Raw genomic sequence first — 22,686 nt, 5'->3', positions numbered from 1 at the left:
ACGGCACTTTGGATAAAGCGTCTGCTAAATTACACTGTATGTAACGTAACGTTTTTTCCCCTGGCAAACGTGATTTTTGATTTTTTTAAAGATATGTCTTTGTTATTTTGCTTGTTAGAGCACCCACGACGAGAGCGGCTCTGATCCTAGCTACAGTCCGGAGCCGAGCACGTCTTCAGGGCAAAGAGGACAGCGCGTTCATGCTCGAGCAAGAGGGGGCCGTGCAAGAGGTGGTGCACGGGGTAGAAGCCGAGGAACTCGAGGTAGAGGACGGGGAGCAAGCCGGACTGCGACCGGAGAACAACTTCTACATGAAGACATTGTGCGAGTGGATAATCTGCAAGCTCAAAGAATTGCAGATGAGCAGGTCACCTATTTAAAATAGCATTTTTAATTAATATTTTTCGCACCTCTACATCATCAATAACTATAAATGATGACCTGCCATATAGGCCTACTATGGACATAAAAGTCCTCTTAGAGGACAACAAAGTTGTCAAAAAAGTCTAATCTTCTTGATGAATTGTTTTACAGTCCAGAATTCAGACACTGAGCTTGCAAGAATCCCATGGCTTGCTGCAGATCTGCCTGACAAGGGACCCAAGTCTCATGTTTGATATCCTGCACATATCAACATCAGGAGATGTGCCTCCACCAGGCCCTCCAGCTCCAGGTCAACCCACTTGGTGTGTGTGCCGAAACTGCCGGGAGATGCCCACAGATGTGGAAAGAAAGTGTTGTGGGCAACAACCCGACTCCTGCATTTCCACGCTGCCTCACCTTGAAGCGTACATTTTGCAGGAGGGGGTCTTGCGACTTGCCAGAAGGATCTGGAACGATGTACAGGCTGTGGAGGATGTTCCAAACCCAGGGGAGAGCAACAAACAATTCCACCATGCTGCATACCGGCAATATGTTGTGTGGCAATATGGGGCACTGGGAGCTGGGCACAGAGTAGTGATTCCTAGCTGCTGTGTTTGGAAAATTAGAGACCGCTACCCAGATCCACATGGACAGTACAAAGGTTTCATCCCCAGTAGGGTGTAAGCACAGTGCAATAAATAGCATCTGCTCTTGAGCCCTGCCATTCATACTGTTAGTGTTTACATATTTCTTTAAAATTTGCACTCAGGTTTACAGTCTGTACTGTCCAAAGTTCTGTCTTTTTATTGTTATTTATATTTTGTCGTTTGAATAACATTTTAAAAATGATAAATGCCTTTCCTTTACAATTTATGCATAAACAAGGTATTACATTTCTCACCCTCTCACATTCTAAATGAATAATGACAACAAATGTGGTATAACACTTTTTATTGTAAAAAAAAAAAAAATGCAAAAGATATTTCCAGGGATGGCCGACCGACTGGTCAGGCTGTGCATGTGGCGATCTATTCCTTTGGCAGCGATTTACCTTTAGGAAGAATATCAAAATTACACATCTGACAATAATTACTGCGTTTTAGAGACACAATGACAACACTTACAACTTTGTTTCCATTTTACACAGTAACAAACACTTGTGACAATTTTCTAAGTGTTACATCCTTGGCTTTGTTTAGATAATTATTTTAGATCATAAATTATGACATGGATTTTTAAAACTAACTTTTGCACATAATTATATTCGTGATCAAGCTACAATATTGCAAGAAAACTCACCTAGCCCTCTGCTGAGTTGTCTCTGCAAAAGCTCCTGCGTTGATGGGGCCGGGACACCTGACAGAACCCCATGTTGACGGGGATCGTCAGGCCTCTTCCTTGCAGTCCGTGGCAAACCCCCAGCAACGGACAATCTGTGCCGCAGAATTGCACTTTGGAGGTCCACAATGTAACCGTAGTCCTTTTCCACCTTTAGTGCGTAAAGGCTCCACTTCCTGGACTTTTTATTGTACACCTTGCCGTATCTGCCATTAGAGAAAAGATTAGAAGCTTAGTGATACGTTCATATTATCTTACAATGTACAGTATTTAATTTTTCCACATAAAATTAAACATACAGAATAGAGCCATCAGCCCTTCTCTTGACTGGTCTGTCAACGTGGTGATTGTAGTCCAGGCCAGCCAACAGGACTCGAGCAGTGTACACGGGCGGTGAAAAGCAGAAGCTCTTGCTGGCATACATGAGAATATGATTGTGGAAGGACTCCAACTCTGCAGTTGACCTGAGACCACAGATGAAAGATAAAATTGCTTTATACTCTGGTAGTACAAATGAAGAAATAGCAGGGCAAATACAGAAGTACAGTGAAATATTTTCATAGGAGAAAACAGTCAGTTGAACATAGAACTATGCTGACATACCTAAAATGTAGATATTTGTGTACGCTCTTTAGCCAGCGTGCATCAAGGACTACTTCTCTCAGTCTCTGGTGTGCCATAGAACCCTTCTGGATCCACTCCTTCTCTCTGTCCTCCACCAAGGGACCATGATGACAGGCACCAAGGGCCCACGCATGTTCTCCTGTCACATGGTGAAGTAGTCCAGTCCACCTGTCCTATGGTAAAAAAATTACACGTTGTGACAAATTTGGTCAAAAAAAAATTTAAACCATTTTTGCCCAATTACTACTCAGCAATAGAGTGTGGCCTAGATAGATGAATTTTGATAATACTTACAAAGAAATCTTCATATGTGTCTGCAGTTTTGCAACAGTACCAGAAGTGGTTGCAAACATCCTTACTCCACATCTGAAGGATGGTGCACCCCCTTTGTTGTCCTGCCTTGACAATGGAGCACAAATACATTTTTGGGATGTCAAATAGGTTTATGAGAAGATAATTGGCGTAGATGATTTTTTTTTTTTTTTAATCCAGCTATATCTACAGAGAGATCATTAACTTACTGCATGAATTTTTTTCCCCAAACTTTTGGACCCATGCCACATGTCCAGGGTGTGTCGGACACCACAATCTTTATATTTCCCTTTGTTGTCTGTAGGACAAAAAAGTCTGAGGATAAATACTAAGTCATAATACCAATCATTATCGATTCATAATAATGTAAGTGATGATTGTGTCATGGGACTATATGCACAAAGTTGGATTGCTGAAACAATCTCCTACAGCAAAAGAAGATAATGAATTTACTGAAGAGGGCTGATATCTGTGAATGAGCGTCTGTGCAGAATTCCTCAATGTTGAGTTCTTCACGTAATTTCTCAAAAGTTTGCACGAAGCCCTCCTTCTCCATTATGACAGAGTTCCGCATGGTCTCACGCTTGTCGATATTGACCATGCAGATTATCTGTTTGGATTCATTGTCCATGGCAGTATAGGTACAATACTGCGCACAGAATCCAGGACTGTCCATGCGAGCATCTCCTTTGAAAATAAATTAGAACAAAAACAGAGAAAAAGTTATAAAAACATTGTCCCAAATAGGGCATTTTATGCTGATCCAACTTTATGAAAAACCATTGTGCAATATGTCAGTCCAGCACTTCGTATCTTACAAATAAATCCCCCGATAAAATATTAATATACTTTATCCTACTCTTCAATGTCTACACTCAACTATTTTATTTTGTGTAGTTTTTGGTCTTACTATCAATATGCATATGGCTTGCCAAATACCATCTCTTGGAAATATATCCATTTAGATTATATTGTGCTTCATATGAATAATGCATGTGCGCTTGTGTGTGTATCTGTGAACACATGCGTGTGTCTCTAACTCACCCAGAGCTACAACAGGCCCTTTTGACTTGAGCTGGGTGATGACTGCGGCTCTCTTGTCATCCCAGAACTCCTTTATAGTGTCCACACAGTAGGAGTCCTGGATCCTGAAGAATGACGACCTCTCTACCATCCCAAGTTTCATAAACTTGAACAGCAGTGAGATCTTGGCGTAATTGTTGCCCGATAGCAGGATGTTAGTGGAAAGCATGAAGTCTCCGACTGCCATCCCATATTTCAAAATGGGCTGAGAAGCCCACTTCCAAACAGTGTGACCTCGAGGACACACCTGGAAAAAAGCAGGCAGGGAGAAAGAGCACATTATAGCAACTACAATGATTAATACTACACATTATCTTTTTTCAGTCTGTCGCTGAAGGAGCTCTCCTTGTCGCCTCCTTGTTTCCTGACCTAAAAGGCTCTCTTCTTCTCCTTGACAACTTCCACCCTACAGCACTTATGTTATAAGCTTTTCCATTTATGTTTATTGAAGTTGATTCCTAAAAAAAAAAAAAAAAAAAAAAAAAAAAAAGTCCCAATATATGTAATACTCTTTTATGCAAAATAAAGACTCACCCATTCTATGACAGCAGCGGTTCCCCTGGACCTGATATTGATTTCGAATGGTCCAGGTGCCCGGCACTCTCCCTTCCTATTTGGGTCCTTGGCAGAACACACGCTGACAGGGAGAAGGAGATACTCGGCAAGCTGCTTCAAGCTGTCATGATATGCAATGGATGCCGGATGGCCAATTATGTCATCCTCAACCATGACTTTGAGTGCATCAGGGAGTGTTGACATGTCTGCCATAGTTGGATCTGGGGCGTTGTCTGGAGCATCATGTACAGTGTCCTCCATGCTAATTTCTTGAAGTGATTCCAAGCAAATTGTAGTCTTCAGAGCACCGCCAGTCCTGTTGTAATAAGAACAGCTATGAGAAATTACAATAAAAAAAACACAATAACTTGACTAAGTGGAGCTAGAAGGTATTGAAACTACCTAACACAAATACGAGGCCTAAAATCTGGATCGTCACTGTCATCATCATCTGAGTCCACTTCCCTGGTTGCATCTTCTTCTAATGATGACACTGTCTCCATATCAGGATTCCAGGAGTCATCTTCATCTTCCCAGTCAATGCTATAAAATAAAAAAGAAATTCGGAGAAAACAATATAAAAATTCACAAAATGACTACAATTTTCCACAAACAGGAGAGTAAAAACATCTCTGCACACCACACAGCAACTTACATGGAGTTTCGAATGTCATTAAATTCATCTGCATCAACATCAATGTTCAGGTCCAGTGGTGACATGCTAAAAAGACAAAAACACACACAAAAATGAGGGAATATTACATCACCACATGTCGCTGAAATAATGCACATACCATAAATTTACTCTTAGTTATATTCTGGAAATAATTGGACACATTATCTTACTACCATAACATACCTTGCATCCAATTGCTGGAGAGCTGTCTCCTCTGGGCAGCTAATGTTTAACTCCTGAACTCCAGCTTGTGAAAAGTCATCCTCTCTGTGAAGATTACACAATTATATAATATTGTCAGCACAGCATCAACATAAAAAATGTCTTCATTCATCAAGGATGCAACACAGGACTGCAGCACTGATTTGGCAGTTTATGGGAAGATGTTTTGACGGACCGAAACAGCCTGAAGATTGATATTTACTGTTGAGAAGATCCTCAGTTTGCCCCCATCCTCTCTGCATAGCATATACCAGCAAATAGTCCATAGAAGAGCCAGTGACATATATCCCAACAAAGACAACGTTTGTCAAAGCCATGTTCACAGCAGCAGCAAGTTGAACTCACCGGTCGGACAGAGATTCAAAGAAAAAATTGTTGACACAGGTGGGGGAGGGGGTCTCATCAGTCTGTGTTTCGACGGCCATCTCATGGCTAAAAACAACACGGAGAAGACGCTAATGTTAGCGTTAGGCTAATACGAGCTACAAAAGTAGCCAAGTTGGCAAACCTTGCATATTTCATGAAAATAACAAATCCCCCCGAAGCAAAACAAATAATTACATGTCCAACAGAAAGAAAGCAACCGCTGCATCGCTTTGCAGGCCCTTCAGATCCCTCAGTTGTCTCCACCGCTCAAACGCTGGACCGATGTTGACTCTTGTGTTGTTTCTGGCTTTATCCTTAGCCTTTTTAGTAGCAGCCGTTTCTGCCGCCGGCTTTCTTTTTCTTCCCTTTTTAGCGGGGGGAGCCGTCACAAGTAAGGGGATTGGTGGTTTCGGCTGCATTTTATCTGCCATTTTTGCCGTATAAAGTCGTTTTAGAACCGCGTGCGCGCGCGGAGTAGGGAGCCGACAGAGGGGGGCGTAGGCAGAAAGCGCAGATGCATCTGATTGGTTTTTTGTAGGCTGAGATCAGCGTCCCGCTGATCTCGGATTGGTCTGCTTTTTCTCAGTCCTGCAGCTGCCACAGAGGTCTGATTATTTCCGTCCCTTTTTCTAAATACATCTTGGTTAGATTTCTCTCAGGATAGACGGAGCATTTCACCCAGTATTACAAAATGTGTTTCTGAACAGGATTACCTACCCTACCTTTAAATCAATGTTCTTTTGCTTTGAAGATTATAGTTGACTCCAATATGCGGTTCTTCTTCTTCTTATGCTTTTTGTTCTTCTTCTTCTACTCTTGAAACACGAAGGTTGTTTGGAGCACAGCGCTTGAAGAAGACTAGCGGCGTGAGCCGGTAAATTTGTGAAGAGATGATGGCGGATTACGAGCATAACAGCACAAATTGCACCGAAGATGGAGGTGATATTTATGGTGTTTAAATGCCTAAAATATAGTTTTAAAAACAAACATGTAAGGCATAAACTAGATTTGCCTCCTTTGGGTTAAAACTGGCCTGGCTTAAGAGCAGAAGTTCTTAGATCTTCATCAAAATAACTTATTGTTAGCTTAAGCTAGCTAACGCAAGTAACATTATCATTGTATTAACGTTACCCGTGTAGCTACAAGCTAAATTCCCCAATAGATATGATCAATTTAACAACATTACAATGCAAATATTTGTTTTTGTATACTGGTTTCTGAAATAGCCCACACTCTCTTTGCTCGCTATCCTGGCGTGAGCCGTGGTAGGTCGCAACAGCTAACCTAAGCTAGTTAGCGAAAGCGTTATAAATTCTGTAGCACTTCAGTTGTGAATTAACTGGAAACGTTAATGTTGCTATTACTTTCTGCACACACAGCCAATGAGTGCACGTAGCAATTAACATGGTATATGAGGAATTAAAGTAATCTGTGAATGGTTGATGGCTAGCCAAACAGGTAAAAAGTGATAGCTTTTATCATTCCAAGTTCCCAAAAAACAGTGTTGTTCACCTTGGTGAGTTGTCTTGCCTCAAGCAGGGCCGCAGGAGGAGGGAGACAGTGTGAAAACTAAGCCTGTCTCTTGTAGCACTGTGGGAGGACATGGGACCGCACTCAAACGCAAATCCCAGAATTTCACTCCTGAAGATGAAGATGAAGACGAGTCCTCACCAGACCCACCAGCACCTCGCAAAGTCTCCAAAATAGGCCTCAACTTAAGCAGTAAGATGGCGATGAAATCGAACCCCATATCCATCAAATTGGGTGCGCCAGTAAGTGTGAAGCAACACACATCATCCGCTTAAAAATACTTCATATAAAGTTTAATATTTCATAAAAGTGTATTGCTTTTAGTCAAATAAGGCATAAGCATGTACGCACCAGCATGTATGTGATCATTGCACACTGCTCAGAGGAACAACAAAAGGATGCAAGGCAAAGTCCTTTAGGGATGTACATGCACACTGTTTGAATGTCACCCTAATTGTGAGAGGTTTTAAGTCCATCAGTCATCATAATTGGGATTAATTTGCCGGTTAACCATGAGCAATTGTGAGGATTTGAAACTTCTGTTATGATTTTAGTATTAACAGCAGTGGGATATGATGCTGCATCTTGGCTTGTGTGGAATATTTATGTATTGTTTTGTGTGCATGTCCCTAACCTGTACTAGAAACCCAAAGAGACTGTACCATCAGTTCCTCCAAAGAGGCCAGGGCTGGCATCTGTTTTTAATGAAGATGATGATGTAAGAGCCTACAGTACACAGCATTATCATTTTTGTACAGATGCACAGATGGATGTGCGGAGGCTGACTTTAACTTCCACTTAATTTATAGAGTGAACCAGAGGAGATGCCGCCAGAAGCAAAGATGAGGATGAAGAACATTGGCAGGTACTTGCACAAAAATGACACCTTATAATTGTTTCCTCTGTCTCTTCCTTTTACGATGGGAGACGGCTTCTGAAATTTTTAATGTCTGCACCTCATGTTTTGTGATTTAGCCTGACTTTGTAATAACTGCCTGCCATCTTTTCAGGGAGACGCCTACATCTGCAGGACCTAATTCCTTCAACAAGGGAAAGCAGGGCTTCTCTGATCATCAAAAACTTTGGGAGAGGAAGCTGAAGGCTCAAACAGACGAATAACTAACTTTTTGTCACTAATTGATCATTTTGTATAAGTTAACCCTGTCAGATATCTATAAAGGCTCAAATGTTTCCTCGCTGTAGCCTTGGTTTTTACAACTTATCAGCTTTCTGGACATTCAGTGAAGAATACTTTCAGCCTTCAATGGTTGTGACTGAACTTGTTTACGTTTCTAACCGCTGGTGGTTGATCTTAACTGAGAGGAGAGAATGTCAATCCCCATTTGTACGAGAGGCGTGGACCGGTGATGGAGAAGGGATAAATTAGCCAGGATATTGTATAGTGTGAAATATGCTACAGTTGCTATGCAGGCTAATTAGAAAACCGAGCATTTTACATCCCTCCTGCTTTTTTTTTTTTTTTTTTTTTTTTTTTTTTTTGTCCCCTGACCTTTTTCCAACCTGAAACTGGTTAGCTATGGTCCGTTGTGTAAAAATGTATATAGAGTGGGCCAGTTTTCTATCTTTTAAATTCACATATTGAAGTGGGAGTTTGAGTGTTATGTAAATGTGATTGTGTTGCAGAGCAAATGAAACTACATGTACAAATGTGTTCTTTTTAGTTGGTTTCTCAAGATCATTGTAAAACCCTTTGTTTTCACCATCTGTGCCACCTCAGAAACTATATTCCGTGTGATTTTACCATTCTGAGTTTGATTTACCAGAGCTTAATGCCAGTATTTATGGTTTTGCAACACTGTTTTTCCTTTTTCTCCTCTAGATCTCTCAAAGTTGCTTGAGAAATATGGTTTTGTTCATTTTATCTCATTGGTCAGTGTCTATTTTGTTGTCAACTGTGTGTAAATCTGAACCATCCAGCCATGACATAGCAGTTTACCAGAAATACGCTGTATAACTCTAAATAACCTCTTTATTAGTCAAAATACTTGTTTGCAGTGATTTGGCACTTCTACAAGCGCTTTTCATTGCTACTTTAACATCAGATATATTGATTATGTCCTTTTATTTATACTAAATACCTTACCTCACTGACTTATCCTGTGCCTGAAACACTTTTAGGAATTCCTCCTCAACCAAAATATACACTTTAAATCCTTGTGCATCCCCAAATAAATTGTATAAAAAATGACTGCCACCATTTGTTTATCAAAGTTCTGTTGAATGTGTGTTTCAAAACCTGTCAAAATAGTCTATTTGTCAAATGTTTATTGAAGACTTGTGAGCTGTAACACAATGCATGATGAACTACACTGTTGTACAGCCATATAAAGACTGATGACTTGTATATAGTCCCCATGTTTGTATTCAGTCATTTTCAAAATGTTGAGTTAATGGGAACCTGGTGATTTTTATACCGTTAAATAGACAGTTGCATGCAAGTGGAAAAGTCTCACGCGGGGGCCTGAGCTTTGCAGAGAGGGTGACTCACTTTCCGCTGCATTTGAAAATTACACATAGTAGTTTTGAAACTGCCAACATGAACTTTTTTTTCTTTTTCTTCATACATTGAGATTTTGCACTGGACTTCAAGCAGTTATAGTCAGTAATGTAATTACACCAGTTTTGTATCTGCATTACAAAGGAAACAACAGCTGTACCTCTGGTTGGAAAAATGTTTCTAATATCACAATTATTTCATTGGCTCTGCATAGTTGAAACAAGCCCTGATCTGTGATTGGGCATGGCTTTCCTTAAAGAGCTCCAGAAGCTGCTTGTGGCTGTGGAGGATTTGTATGAGTTCCAGTCCAGACTGGGAAGCACCCTCAAGGCTCTTTGTACAAGTTGGGATAGCGAGGGGTCTGGGTGGATTAAGGATGCAGGACCTCCATCAGTCCTTATTAAAAGGAGTTTAAAGCCAGACTTTTGCAGCAAAGCCTACAGATGTGGAAGAAATAACATCATTATTAGAGGTAAATATTAGTTTATAATGAATACATTTCCCTGATTAAAACTAATGCACATGTCAAGGGTGGTGCATCTTAAGACATGGAAAAGTAACACAGAAGCTCTACTCAGAGGGTAACATTGTTATTGATTGCGGTTTATGCTACTTTTCTAAGAAAGTTTCTCAACCACAGAGATTTTTTTTCCTTTTTTTGAGGCGTGTTCCATTCAGGATGTGGGTTGCAAACAACCTCAACCCAGGTGCAATTGTTTCTTGTCCTGAAAAGGGTGAAGTTTACTAAAATTGTAGGTTCTGTCAGAATCACTCTCGTCAAAACGAGACGAGAAACAGAGATAAGTTTCAGAAGCTTATTTCTGAATGCATACATTTTGTGTTTGGTGGTATGGCTCTGTTCGGAGGAAGTTCCCGACTTTTCCATGAGCTCCATGGAAGGCAAGACAGGGAACAGCAGCATCCTCAGGTGGAGTGCCTTCCATTTGCTGTAAAGGCAACATACCCCCTGGAAACAGAGCAAGCAACAATGACAACAGTATGACATTGTTGGCCATGAGAAGTCGGTGGAGCAGGGGAGGTGGTGGGTGCAAGCAGCGAGCAAAAAGAGCAGTGACAGCAAACCAATTGGTAGTTTAAATGAAGCGCCCCAAATGCCAGCATCCAATTGCGAGCAGCAGCTGATTAACCATAGCGCAGTTGGTTTGTGGACATAAGGGTTGGGTCGGCGTCAGCCAATAGGCAAAGGGCGCGTTGACTACGTGGTCTGCCAGAACTAACGCGTTGCTCCATTTATGACCACTGACTAGAGAGTAGAGGGGTCATATGAAACAAACTTGTGAAGACACTGTTAGGCACTAATGTATGCACCATTGCCCCTTCTACATTTAGGAAACTCATCTCATGCACATAGATGTCTATTTTAGCATACATTTCAGTCATGTTTATTTCTAACTGGCCAATCTATCAATCCTCATTTCTCTACTCATATTGATGAGTATTCAAGTATAAAACACAGGCAGCTGAGAATTACTGATGACTGAATTACTGATTACTAATGGTTATTTGATCTGGAACGCTATCCCGCTGTCATGCTTTGAGCAGCATGAATGCTTTGTACAAATTCAAGAGACCCTGCAGCACTGGCATAGCCAGAAAAAAGACGTTGGGTGTGCACCAGCAAATACTGGGTGTGCCAAATTTATTTTCAACCCAGTGTTACACCTACACAAACAATCAAAAGAGTGTATCTCTTGAATACAACATTATTATGATTATTAATATGTATATATATTATGCGATTGAACGCATTTACTATTTAATCAGAAATAACGCTTCGCCAGGTTGCCAGGTGCAGGTGTCGCAAGGCATCGTCTGACGGCATTTTTTTTGGGTGTGGCTACGCCATTGCCCTGCAGGGGCCTGGGTAAGCCTAACTTCTATGGACTGTGTATGGCCAGTAGTCATTTTCTACATGTAGTCCACCTAATGTCTAAAATATTCAAATAAACTGAACTAAATAAAAGAAAGGAACATCCACTACTGTCCTACTTCCTGGAAAATACTGGTCTACCTGGACTCCTGATTCCAGTACAAACACAGCATCGCTGTTGGCGAGGTAGTCAGCTGACAGGACACAGAGGAGCATTCGGCTTCTCTTTATTGCAAGAGCCACATCATTTGTATAAGCTACGAAGAAAAAATAAATGAATATCAAGAATCTGTGGGCAACACACAGACACACACAGTTAATCCTCTGACCTCCTCCAGGTAGTATATCCCTCTCCAGCAGACAGACACGATACCCCCAATGCTCCTCTAACACTTGGCGCAGCAGCACTTCCAGTGGTATATTAGATAGACATGCTGCCAATTAAATAAAATCAGAATTGACTTTGTCACCATAATAATTTGAAAATGAAATCCAGATTGAAACATTATGCATGTAGGCTCATACCTTCCTCATAATCACAAGGTTCTGATTTGGAGGAAAGGGTCAAACCTCCTGCCACCTCAGCTGATGGGTGACTCCGCACACATGACAGAAACACATCGAACAATTCCTCCTCTGGTAGGTGAAGGATGATGTGAAAGACAAGTTAGACATCAAAACATGGGAGGTGTCAACATGCTTGACATACTTTTTTAAAGGAGTGATGCAGGTTAAATAAACTGACACCACATTTGTGGCATGTTTTGTAATACAACTTTTTCTCAAAGTCAGACCCCAGCCACTGCTATCACGATGGCAGAATATGCATATACTCTTCTTCGTGGTGATGTGTGTTTCTGCATTCTGACCTCCATCCTGTTTTCTATATTGGAATTTGGATCTCCAGAATATTCTTAATTCCAGCCATTTCACATGCATGATGATTCCCAGTCCAGCTACCACCACAAAGGATGCTATAGGATATCCAACAAGTGATGGCCATACAACTGAAAACAGATCCAAAACATTCCCTTAGACTATGATATAGTTATAGTATAAATGATATAGTATGTCTATAAAGCAACAATAAATGATCTTTTGGTAAACATTTGCTTATTCACTCACCAAGGAAGCACAGAACAATTCGAAAAGCATTATGGCAGCAGAACTGTAATCTGAATACTGTTTTATGCCAAACACATTTGCTTTGCCAAGGGAAACTTTATGTATGTAAAGCTCCCCTTCTACTGCTTATTTATTTATTTTGTTACAATACTTTACATGTAATAGTGCCAAACCTGAAAGAGGGACAGGAAAAGAGGAAGAGCAAAGAAAAAGAAACAAGACAGAGATAGAAAGAAATGATCCGAGAAAACAATGAAAAACAAGACAAAGCCAGACTGCTACATCTGTAGAAGCTAAACAGAAAACATCCTACAGTCCCAGTGTGGAAACCAGGTGGAGAACCATCAGCAGCAGCTCCAAGTAGGCAAACAGAGAGAAAAATCAAACAAACAAAACAACAACGCCCACCGCAGGGACAACCATGCATCCACCCAGAAGACAGCAGAGGAAGCCCCCGGACAGAGCCCCCATGACCATAGGGCAAAGGTCTCCCAGGGCGATCATGGGGAGAGGCGTATGGGGATGTTGAAGACGGGAGGAAAGAAGCTCCCCCCGGAAAGGGCAGCCAGGGACCCACCCCCGTTCCCTGGGAACCACTAAAAAAAACCCAACTCCACATGCAGTCACAACATTCGCAGTGGCCTGAGCCTGAGCCCACCTGGGCCCACCCAAACAGCCCCCAACAGCGGAAGAGCACCATGTCCACCCCAACCCCCTAAAAAATAAAACCTGCGGACACATCAGAAGGCCCAGAGCAACTGGCTGGACACCAAGACCTGCACTAACCCACCCACACCGCGGTGGGCAAAAGGCAACCCAGAAATCCCCCCAGGCACAGATGAACCTACCCCCGAGGCTCAAGGCAGTGCACAGACACCAGGGCCCGGGCCCAGCACCACAACCCGAAAATGTATTTTAAAATCAGTATTGAACAAGGTTTCCTTATAGATGTTGTCACTACTGAGCTCACTAAATTAGTTAGTCAACATCTTCTTTTGTTTTTCATTGATTGTTTTTCCTTTTCATATCAAGCAATTAAAACAAAATAGGTTATATGCTGCCCTACTTTTCCAGCTATGTGAATATATCATAATATGAGTAGGGGTTCTGGCAGCCTGAATTTTAACAGCTATAAAGTTTTGCTGCAGGTAGAACATCCAGCTGCCTCGTCATATACGTCATGCAGCTTGCAGCTCTGACCTCCTCGACTTTTTCCACTAAACCTTTAATATAAAATGTATAAATGATCTGCCCCATCAAATACCCCATGCACCCGGCTCAAAGCTTTTACCGTTTTTTGATATTGCATGTAGAAATTTTTCAGCTGAAATGTAACATCATTATGAAATTGTAGCATAACAAATTATTAAGGTGGCAAAAGAAAGGTACCTGGAAATTTCCTTGTAAGTGCGATTGTGACACTGGTATTTCCGACGGTGTTACTGGCGATGCAGGTATACGTGTGGTTTAAGTGTTGCAGAGTCACATTTTCTATGATGGCTTTCCGTATGACCAGAAACCATTTCAACTCCTTTTTCTGTCTGAATGACAAAGGGAGCTTTATCAGTTTTGCATTATAAAACACACTTATCATTGCATCCTTGGATTTTGCAGAATCTCAAACAAGCACAAAATTGCAATGCATAGTAGTTTCTTCCATAAAAGGCAAATATGGATTTAGCATCTATGGTGACTTACTCCAGTTTCTCCATGTGTAGTAGAGTCCTATTCTTCATGTTGCCGCCATGGTTCATGAACCAATGAACTCTTGACCCAATGTGCTCTTGAAACCCTATTTCAAATTGAAAATGTATCTTACATGTCAGGTTGTGAGGCCGATCTGGAATGAGTAAAAACAGCAATTAGAAGTAATCCCATAAAAAGTCTTTATATGCATAAGAGTGATGGTATATTCTACATGTGGCCTGCCTGATAAAGAGATGTACAAATGAGTTTATATATCTAAACTGAAACAGAAGTCAACCATAAAAAGTCATTAGAAGAATGATGCTAAAATCGTTTTAAGAGACATTCCAGAGTCAATTACGTTAATACAAGCTGAACTAAAATCAAGCCAAGAATAATAACTGTTAACCATTGTCCAACAAATTCCTGATAGCTGTTCTGTAGCAGTTGAATTCACTTACCAAGCTCCACATCTTCTGTCATGTTGGCAGAAGGATATCTGATGTCAGGAGGAGAACTTGCTTTAAATTGTGCTGTGTGATAATAAGAAATAAGGTCAATTTTACTGTCTACTTTACAAGGCTTCTAAAGAAAGAACAGACCACAGTGTGAATTCTACTAATGACATACAGCCACGTCATGTTTGAATGGGTACCTCGAAGTTCTTTAGTGATTCTGTACCCCACATTTTAAAGTAGTATTTAAAAAATTGGTGTGTGATTAAACAGCACATTCCAGATATATATATTTTGGTTTGATAAGAAAAAAAAAAAATCACAACATGTTTTCTGAATAATTCCTATTTTCAAGTTGAAATAATCTTTGGGATTTTTGCCTTAATATAGGGTTGTGATTAGGAGTATTTAACTGTTAGTTTCAGCTGTACATGTGTAAGAAAGGTAAGCCTTTAAATACCTTTGGAGAATGTAGTTGGCCTTTTTCAATATAAGCTACAAATATGAAAAACACGCAAAACACTGCCAAGTAATAGTCACAGTGCCCATATTACCAAGGTATGAGTAAAAACCCAGCTGAATTCTAAAAGAAAAAAGCCCTTGAAGACAGATGGTAGATGTACCTGTGTCAGAATGATGAAAATATTAATCTTAACCTTCTTGAAACTCCTGTCTACCAGAAATTATTTTGATCTTGAAACACTGAGTGAGTGTCAGAAAATAGCAGGATTAAAGCACCAATATCCAAATTTAACTAAGATATTGAGCTACATAAACAAAATTGGCTTAGAATCAACCTCCATACTCTGTTCAGTGATTAGTTCTTAGTGTCTGCCCAGTGATATCATTAACAACTCCCAATGTGAGGGGGTAGAACGGTTAGATGTTTTATCTTTTTAGTGTCTTCTTGACAGTCTTATATTCAACCAGAGTCAAGCAAAACTTAGGTTTCACAACTCTGTGTGAACAGACATTCGTTCACAGGAGAGCAACGACAGTAACCACACAGTCAACCACTCACTACAGAGGAAGCTTGATGGTTTTTCTGAAGATAAAATGTTGCTGTGGCAGGAAATGTCTTTCATTTTATGTTATTAATTAAAAAGCTATTGCAAATATGAACATGTATATTTTTGATTGTTGTTTGAAAGTTCGAAAGTCCAGGGGTCCGTTTCACAAAGCAGGTTCAACCAACTCTGAGTCTATTCCTGATCTCTGAGTTGATCTCCTCTGAGATAGAAAACCCTGAGTTTTCGGTTCCAGAAACGCTGATTTGAGTGAGTTTAATCAACTCTGAGTAGGTTCACCTTGAGTTTTGCGAGTGCGCCACAACTTTAAAAAGCCAGCATCAATGGAGCCCCGATTCGACGAGTCACCATGGCAACGAGGAAGAGGAGGGGCTACATTTTTCACCAACCTCGAATTGGAAATCTTAATGCGCTCATACGGCGAGTTTCAATACGTTTTTAGAAATAAATGCACCGTTGCAGCAGCAAAAGTGTAAGTTTAAATGTAGTCCTTTGCAATCAAAATAATATTACAGGGAAACTGCTTGAATGGTGGCCCATTCATTTATTTCATTTAGGTGCAATCTCACGGGGGAGAAGCGCACTTGGCAGCAGTTTAAGATGAAATATAAAAACATTGTTCAAACAGGTGAGACCTCGGCATGGAGGCTCATTTTGATCATGTTTTACACTGTAAAGTAAATATTAAGTGGCTATTTGACTGTGCAGTTATTTTATTCCCAACATAATGCTGTTTTCACACACATAAATGTCTTCTCATCTATATCATGTTCTGTTAAATAATTAAGCCTATTTAAACTAACACAGACTTCTACTCAGCCAACAGAAAGAAGGCAGATGCCCGTAAAACGGGTGGTGCCCAGCACCGCCACCTCTAACGGAGGGCCAGTGTCTGAGGGAATCCCTGGAGGGAGTCCATCCCCAAGACACAAGTGCCTTTATAAAATATAATAGGCCTATATATGTCTTTTTTAAGCCTATTCATACAAATATTTATTTGTCTTTTATGTCTTTTTTTCTTTTGTCCCAACACATTCTGATGGTGCCGCTCAAAAACATAATTGTCTGTAAATGCAAAAATCTATGTGCGGTCTGATAACCATCTCCGACGAATATTTAATCATCTGCGCAATAATGCTGCACCTTCATCCACGGGATCGTTGTCAAAAGGACATGCCATGTTGGTGGAAAAAGTTGCCTCCTACTGTGCCTAATGGACTTATAGAAGTAGAAGAACTCGCTCTGTTGACTGAATGAATGAGGAAATCAAATGGCGTGTGTGGCTGAAAGAGGGCGGAGACAGAAAGAAACTCGAGGTTTCTTTAGGAAAACCTGGTCCCGACCAGGTTAGGTTCAGAGAGTCTGTTACTCCGGTAACTGACCGAGAGGTTAAGTTACCTCTCTTTGTGAAACAGGCTAGAGTTACCCCTCTTTCTCGGGGTTGAGTTACCTCCCTTTGTGAAACGGAAAACTCAGGGTTTCCCTCATTTCAGGGTTAATAAACTCAGAGTTTTCACTAAACCTGCTTCGTGAAACGGACCTCAGGTGAAGTAGACATTCCTCAGTGTATTTATGTATCTTGTTGTTACTGTGAGGAAAACCATTGAATACAACAAAATTAGCAAAATAGAGCTGTGCTCTCTTCAGAACATGAACACACACACATATATATATATATATTTTTTTTTAAGTAAAAAACACACACTCAAACACAACACTTACGTATGACTGTGACATTTACAGCCCTCCTTAAGGTCCATGTGACTCCTTGTTCAATTATTTGTGTATCACAGAAATATACACCGGAATCAGTTTCTCTGACTGTGCCGAGTTGTAACAGTCCCTCCTTTTGACAGGAGTCTCTATGCTGCTCCGAGACAGCTTTGTCTCCCTGTAAGAAACAACACTTAGCAACACTTACTCACTCCCAAATGGCACTAAAGGAGCACCATTGTGAGTTAAAAAACTGACGCCAATGGATCCTGATCATGCATCTATGAAGAGTTGTAAGTGAGAACAAGTTGGGTGTAGATTATTTTATTGTGAAGTGGTTTATCTTGCACTTGTATGTACTTCACCTTGAACCAAACAGCACCCTTGTTGTTTCTACAGGTGAGGCCAGGGCAGGAGATAGTCCCGCCGATATTCACAAGCAGCATCACACTGCTCTCATTTGGCAGAAAGCATCTCAGACTGATTTTCTCCAGTACCTGAAGAGTAAAGACCATCTCGCTGCCACCAGAAAACAGAGACCTGAATCTTTAGCAGAAATTCTTCCACTAACAGGATTTTTACTCATATAAAAAATATTAGATTAAGAAACTCTTAGAAAATTGGGATGATAGTAAATTGCAGTAACATCCATTAATGATCTCACTATGGCACAAAGCAGGTTTAAGGAGAATGAATGAATGGGATCTTGAATACTGGAACAAAAACTATTCAAATGTCCATGATACATGGGTTTGGAACTACTGTATGTTATAAGGAAGACATACCATTAAAAATCCTTTAATAGATTTTAAAAGCCTGCTGATGGTTTACAAATCCCAGAACGGTTTAGGCCCAAAATACATCTGTGATATGTTCAGAGAATATAAACCCAGCAGAGTTCTTAGATCCAAGGACTCATGTCAGCTGGTCCAGTCCAGAGTCCAGACTAAACATGGAGAAGCAGCATTTAGCTGTTATGCTGCAAACAAGTGGAACAGACTGCCAGTGGAGATTAAACTCTCACCAAATGGAGACATTTTTAAATCCAGGTTAAAGACATTTCTATTCTCATGTGTCTACGCATAAAATCTGCACGCTATCTTTTAACTTATCTAGACTGTTGCTTGTTTTTAAATTCATTGAAATTATTTTATTTGTTTCTCTTTATATTATTTTATGTATTTTATTGCTTCTTCCATTTCCTGCTGCAATGCTTTTATTTGATGTAAAGCACATTGAATTGTTTGTACATGAAATGTGCTATATAAATAAAAATAAATAAAAATGAAAAAATGAGTAAAGTGTTTATTACTTATCAAATTATAAGCTTTTTCTCCATTGTGGCATCCTAAGGAAATAAACATCACTTCACTTCACTACACTCAGTGATCACACACTTTGTTATTGACTCAAACATTTTAGTTAAAGTTGCTTTCGTAATGATTAACATTAAATGATTACATAAAATAGAGCATTACTTACCCATTAGGGCTTGTATAATTTCCAGAATGATTTATTTCAGTAAGAAACCCCTTGCCACAGCTGAAGGTTGAGCCATTATTTCCCTCTTTATCTTCTTCAGTCCTGGATCTAATAAGCGTGTGGAGACCCACGGTATTGTTTGAAGATTTAATGCATGGTATCATGAAGATTTCCCCCTCCACAGCTTTGTAGTGCCGGTGTGTATGTTGCTTAAAACCTACATAAAACCACAAAGTTTGCAAATGTATCTAAGTCACATTTTTGTTTCACTGGTTTCGTTTGTTAAGGCTGTGATCACAAATGCCATTAATAATTACATGCATGCTGCCTTTGAGCCCTTCAACGTTTTAAGAAACGATTTTTGCAACTATAATTTTGAAATATAATTCATATATAAATCAAATACCTGTCATTTTCTTTTGGTGATTTATCCCACAGCATTCTTGTGAGAAAACAGGCAAGATAAAGCAAAACAGACCGATTGCAGTTTCCATGTTGTGTTGTAAAAGCCTGTTGATGTCGTTCACAACAGCGATGACATCTGCTGATCTGACTTCTTAGTATTTCCTCCAATATCTCTTCTTGTTCTCAGAACCAGAATTCTCGGTATTTTGCACTTTTTCATTGTAAATGTTCACACCATGGTTGGTACATTTTAAAGGTGAGTAATTTCACAGGACGTAGAAGTGTAGTGAGTAGTAGTTTCCTGTTTACTTGTTTTTGAACCTGATGTCAGCGGGAGCAGCCACTTCCTATTGTTAATACTTAAGTATGGTGCACTGCTTTAGCTTTGATAAATAGGCTATGGCTAACCTCTGACTGGTGGATAACCCAGTTTTCTGGGTCACAACTGCACTTTACTGGCCAGATATACTATATATATAAATGAAAATCTGAGGTTTTTTATTCCTTTTTTTTTTACTTAGCTTCGTTTACTACAAAATTTAAACATGATTTAAACTGGAATTTGATTGCAATTTGCCATGTAGCTTATGTAGACAAAGTAGGTCGACTACAAATATGATAGCCTGAAAAATGTTTGATTGCTTGCTTGAAATGTTAGATCTGCTTTAACCATCACTGTTTTAAAAAATGTCCCGTCTCAAAGATTATTGCATAATAGACAATACTGCCCAAGAGCAGAGGTTTCTTCTGCCAGAGGGTTCTTTAGCTCCACTGTGATAAATAATAGTACAGCTCATTTCTGCTCATGGCAGTGATCCTTAGAAGGAAGAATGACAAATTATTTTCATTTGTTTATTTTTTTTACTACAACAATATATAGGCATAACATAAGTGTAGATGATTTACATTGAATCAAGGAAAACAAACAAGAGCAAGCTGTACAAGCACAATGATGGTAACAGCAGTCTGTACTCGTACTTGCACCTGAGATTCGACTTTTTGACAAAATTTGACCTATTTCACTGTACTTCACAGCCTTTCTAGAATACCAATGATCATCTTTCTAACCATCTATCAAAAATAATTAGCTTTCAAATATTGTCTCTGGCCTGTAAACACTGTCCAATAAATAAATAAAAAAAAAGAAAAACAGCTGCTGTTTGCTAATCACATGTCCAGAACTTGATGTAAGATGCACTTCTTTAATAATACTACTAATAATAATAATGACTTGGTTTTATATAGCGCCTTTCAAGTAACCCAAGGTCGCTTCAAGGAGAAGTTCGTTTTTTGTGAATGAGCTGTGCTGCAGCGGCGCACGTCGATGAAGTCATCCCAGTAGACGCGCGTGTAGAAAGCTTCCTATAAGCCCCTGATAGCAACAACATGGCAGCTCTGAGCTAACAGTGCAATCGAACGCGTTCATTCATTCGGCTTAAAGTATTGGTGAAATAAAGACAGATAATGCCTTATTTAGAGGCTGTGTTGTCTGTGCCCTGTTCATTCCAGTTATATGGATATATGCGGATCTCGAGTGATCTAAATATCTTCTGAAGGACGCCGACTTTCACCGAACTGTTATCTGTGAGTAGATTAATGTATTTTATCCCAGTGTGAGGGACCGAGCCGGTCAAACATGAGGACACAGAAATAATTTAAGGAAAATGGGTTTATTCCCAAAAATAACAAAACCACAAACCATAGTTTACAGGGCCCTTAAAAGAGGTCAAATGAGGAAACTAAATTCCAAGACAAAAATCAAGATTTTAACATAACCTTAAGCTAACAAACAAAACTGACCTCCCACACAAGAAACAAAGGGGACTTAAAGGTAGGGTAGGAGATCCTGGATAGTCCAGCGAAGCTGCATTTTGAAAATACACAGGTCAAAAGTTCCAACCCTTTTCTTCACTTTCCCCCCGAAGCCACGCCTCTAGAGTACATAATGCGCAATGCTTGTTCACGAGCACGAAGGTGCACGAGCGCTGTTCTGACAGCAAGCATCGATCGTTGCCGTATTTAGTATTTAGTATATGCTAACAATACGTTTAATAATGCTAGGTGCTAGCCAAGCTGGCTCTAGTTTAGCTTCCTGCCAAGCTTCACGGAGCAGGGTACGCGCACAGGGGGAAGGAGGGGGAAGGAGGAGCAGATTGCAGTTTGATAGACGCATCAGAATCTGATCATCGTTAACAGTCCGTTCAGTATGATTGGATAGTGTTTTTCCTAGATAGTACGTTCTAGAGGCCACTAAAACTTTTCATTTTTGTGTCAAAACTTTTAATTAATTGGTTGCAATGGGGGTGTGAAGTAGCCTGGCTGACGCGTCCACAATCTCGATGAGATGGTGGTCTGGGAACTAGGTGTGCATTTTCTCGTATTTGAGGCGTGGTTTACGAATGCCTAGAGCCGTTTATTGGGCGCTACGAATGTCTATCAAATGACGTCAGGTTCTTCCCATGCTGCTTTGTGCGCGATTCATAGCCAATTGTATCACTTATACCAGATGACGACAGAAATTCGACGAGGAAGAAGAAAAAAATGGAAAATAAAAGTAAACTTGCGCTCTAAGCTACTTAAATTGACAACAAAGTAGGCCTATATGCTATATTCTACATGAATTTTTATGTTGTAGAGTTGTGAATTTATTTTAATAATGGAGAAATTGAGCAGCCTTGCTTTGTTGTCTACAGTAGTAGATCAACCCTCATCTTACTTTGAAGCTCCCAGCTCCCAGAAGTGACGTCAACGAAGCTTTAGCAGCAGAAAAGCTATCAGGCTTGTGTTGATGATAATAATAAACTCCTGGACTATGTACAAACTTCCAAATGCATCGTTTTGTGAGTACAGACCATATTTGTACAACTGTAGAAGTTTGGTGTCATGACATGTGATTTTAGTGTGGTAATTTTGGAGATACTGCCAGGGTCCGTTAGCGCTTGTACTAAGCTATTCGGGATAACTCAGTAACTCAGCTGATGTTCAGCCAATATCGAAAAAACTTCGGGTGGGCTACTTGGCTGGATGTCACGGTTCAAATGACCCCAGGGTGAATCTACTCCGAAACACTTTCTAAGGCTGCATTGAACGGTAACGTTGTGTCCGCTGTCATGTTGGATTAACGCTCTCAAGCTTCGGTGTAGCGTATAGACGTCGTCATCGTCTTGCTGCCCCCCCCCCAGTTCTGTGATTGGTTCCCAAACTCTAGCAAAAATAAGGGCGGTGGTTTCCAGGCTGACTTTGCAGTGAGAATGAAATCGAGCGCAAAGCAGCATGGGAATTCCCAGGCTAGGTGTGAAGAGTATTTCAAGCAA

The 22,686-nt window shown here is 40.2% G+C and overlaps 3 protein-coding genes across 7 annotated transcripts; 1 reads left to right on the top strand and 2 right to left on the bottom strand.

Annotated features, from left to right (window-relative positions):
- Positions 1–1,347: 1,347 nt before the first annotated feature.
- Positions 1,348–6,434, bottom strand: LOC142399420 (uncharacterized). The gene is made up of 14 exons (XM_075484108.1): positions 5,735–6,434; positions 5,519–5,605; positions 5,135–5,218; positions 4,931–4,996; positions 4,678–4,818; positions 4,255–4,591; positions 3,682–3,967; positions 3,091–3,324; positions 2,847–2,935; positions 2,620–2,724; positions 2,305–2,498; positions 2,001–2,165; positions 1,663–1,907; positions 1,348–1,414 (listed from the first exon to the last, which is right to left on the bottom strand). Exons 1-14 carry the CDS (start codon positions 5,968–5,970, stop codon positions 1,392–1,394), a joined length of 2,292 nt encoding a protein of 763 aa, XP_075340223.1. The 5' UTR covers positions 5,971–6,434; the 3' UTR covers positions 1,348–1,391.
- Positions 6,375–9,434, top strand: pcnp (PEST proteolytic signal containing nuclear protein). Of its 2 annotated transcripts, none has more exons than XM_075484529.1 (5): positions 6,375–6,478; positions 7,079–7,311; positions 7,713–7,787; positions 7,879–7,934; positions 8,080–9,434. In XM_075484529.1, the coding sequence occupies exons 1-5, from the start codon at positions 6,430–6,432 to the stop codon at positions 8,186–8,188; spliced, it is 522 nt and encodes a 173-aa protein (XP_075340644.1). In that variant the 5' UTR covers positions 6,375–6,429; the 3' UTR covers positions 8,189–9,434. The 2 variants fall into 2 exon arrangements, with proteins under 2 accessions (XP_075340644.1, XP_075340709.1); XM_075484594.1 differs by having other exon boundaries at positions 6,404–6,997.
- On the bottom strand, positions 7,120–19,654 carry LOC142399484 (interleukin-18 receptor accessory protein-like). Of its 4 annotated transcripts, XM_075484285.1 has the most exons (13): positions 19,374–19,654; positions 18,968–19,184; positions 17,851–18,004; positions 17,495–17,663; positions 14,751–14,822; positions 14,302–14,443; positions 13,993–14,144; positions 12,348–12,485; positions 12,004–12,114; positions 11,808–11,912; positions 11,620–11,735; positions 10,421–10,554; positions 9,904–10,024 (listed from the first exon to the last, which is right to left on the bottom strand). In XM_075484285.1, the coding sequence occupies exons 1-13, from the start codon at positions 19,459–19,461 to the stop codon at positions 9,988–9,990; spliced, it is 1,635 nt and encodes a 544-aa protein (XP_075340400.1). In that variant the 5' UTR covers positions 19,462–19,654; the 3' UTR covers positions 9,904–9,987. The 4 variants fall into 4 exon arrangements, with proteins under 4 accessions (XP_075340348.1, XP_075340408.1, XP_075340400.1 ...); XM_075484233.1 differs by lacking the exon at positions 10,421–10,554 and having other exon boundaries at positions 7,120–10,024; XM_075484293.1 differs by lacking the exon at positions 10,421–10,554 and having other exon boundaries at positions 7,120–10,024; positions 18,968–19,075.
- Positions 19,655–22,686: the final 3,032 nt, after the last annotated feature.

The sequence above is a fragment of the Odontesthes bonariensis genome, chromosome 1 (assembly GCF_027942865.1).
Source record: "Odontesthes bonariensis isolate fOdoBon6 chromosome 1, fOdoBon6.hap1, whole genome shotgun sequence".
Classification (NCBI taxonomy): Eukaryota; Metazoa; Chordata; class Actinopteri; order Atheriniformes; family Atherinopsidae; genus Odontesthes; species Odontesthes bonariensis.
The sequence above is the reverse complement of the archived record's forward strand: the minus strand, read 5'-3'. Positions and strand labels throughout refer to the sequence as shown.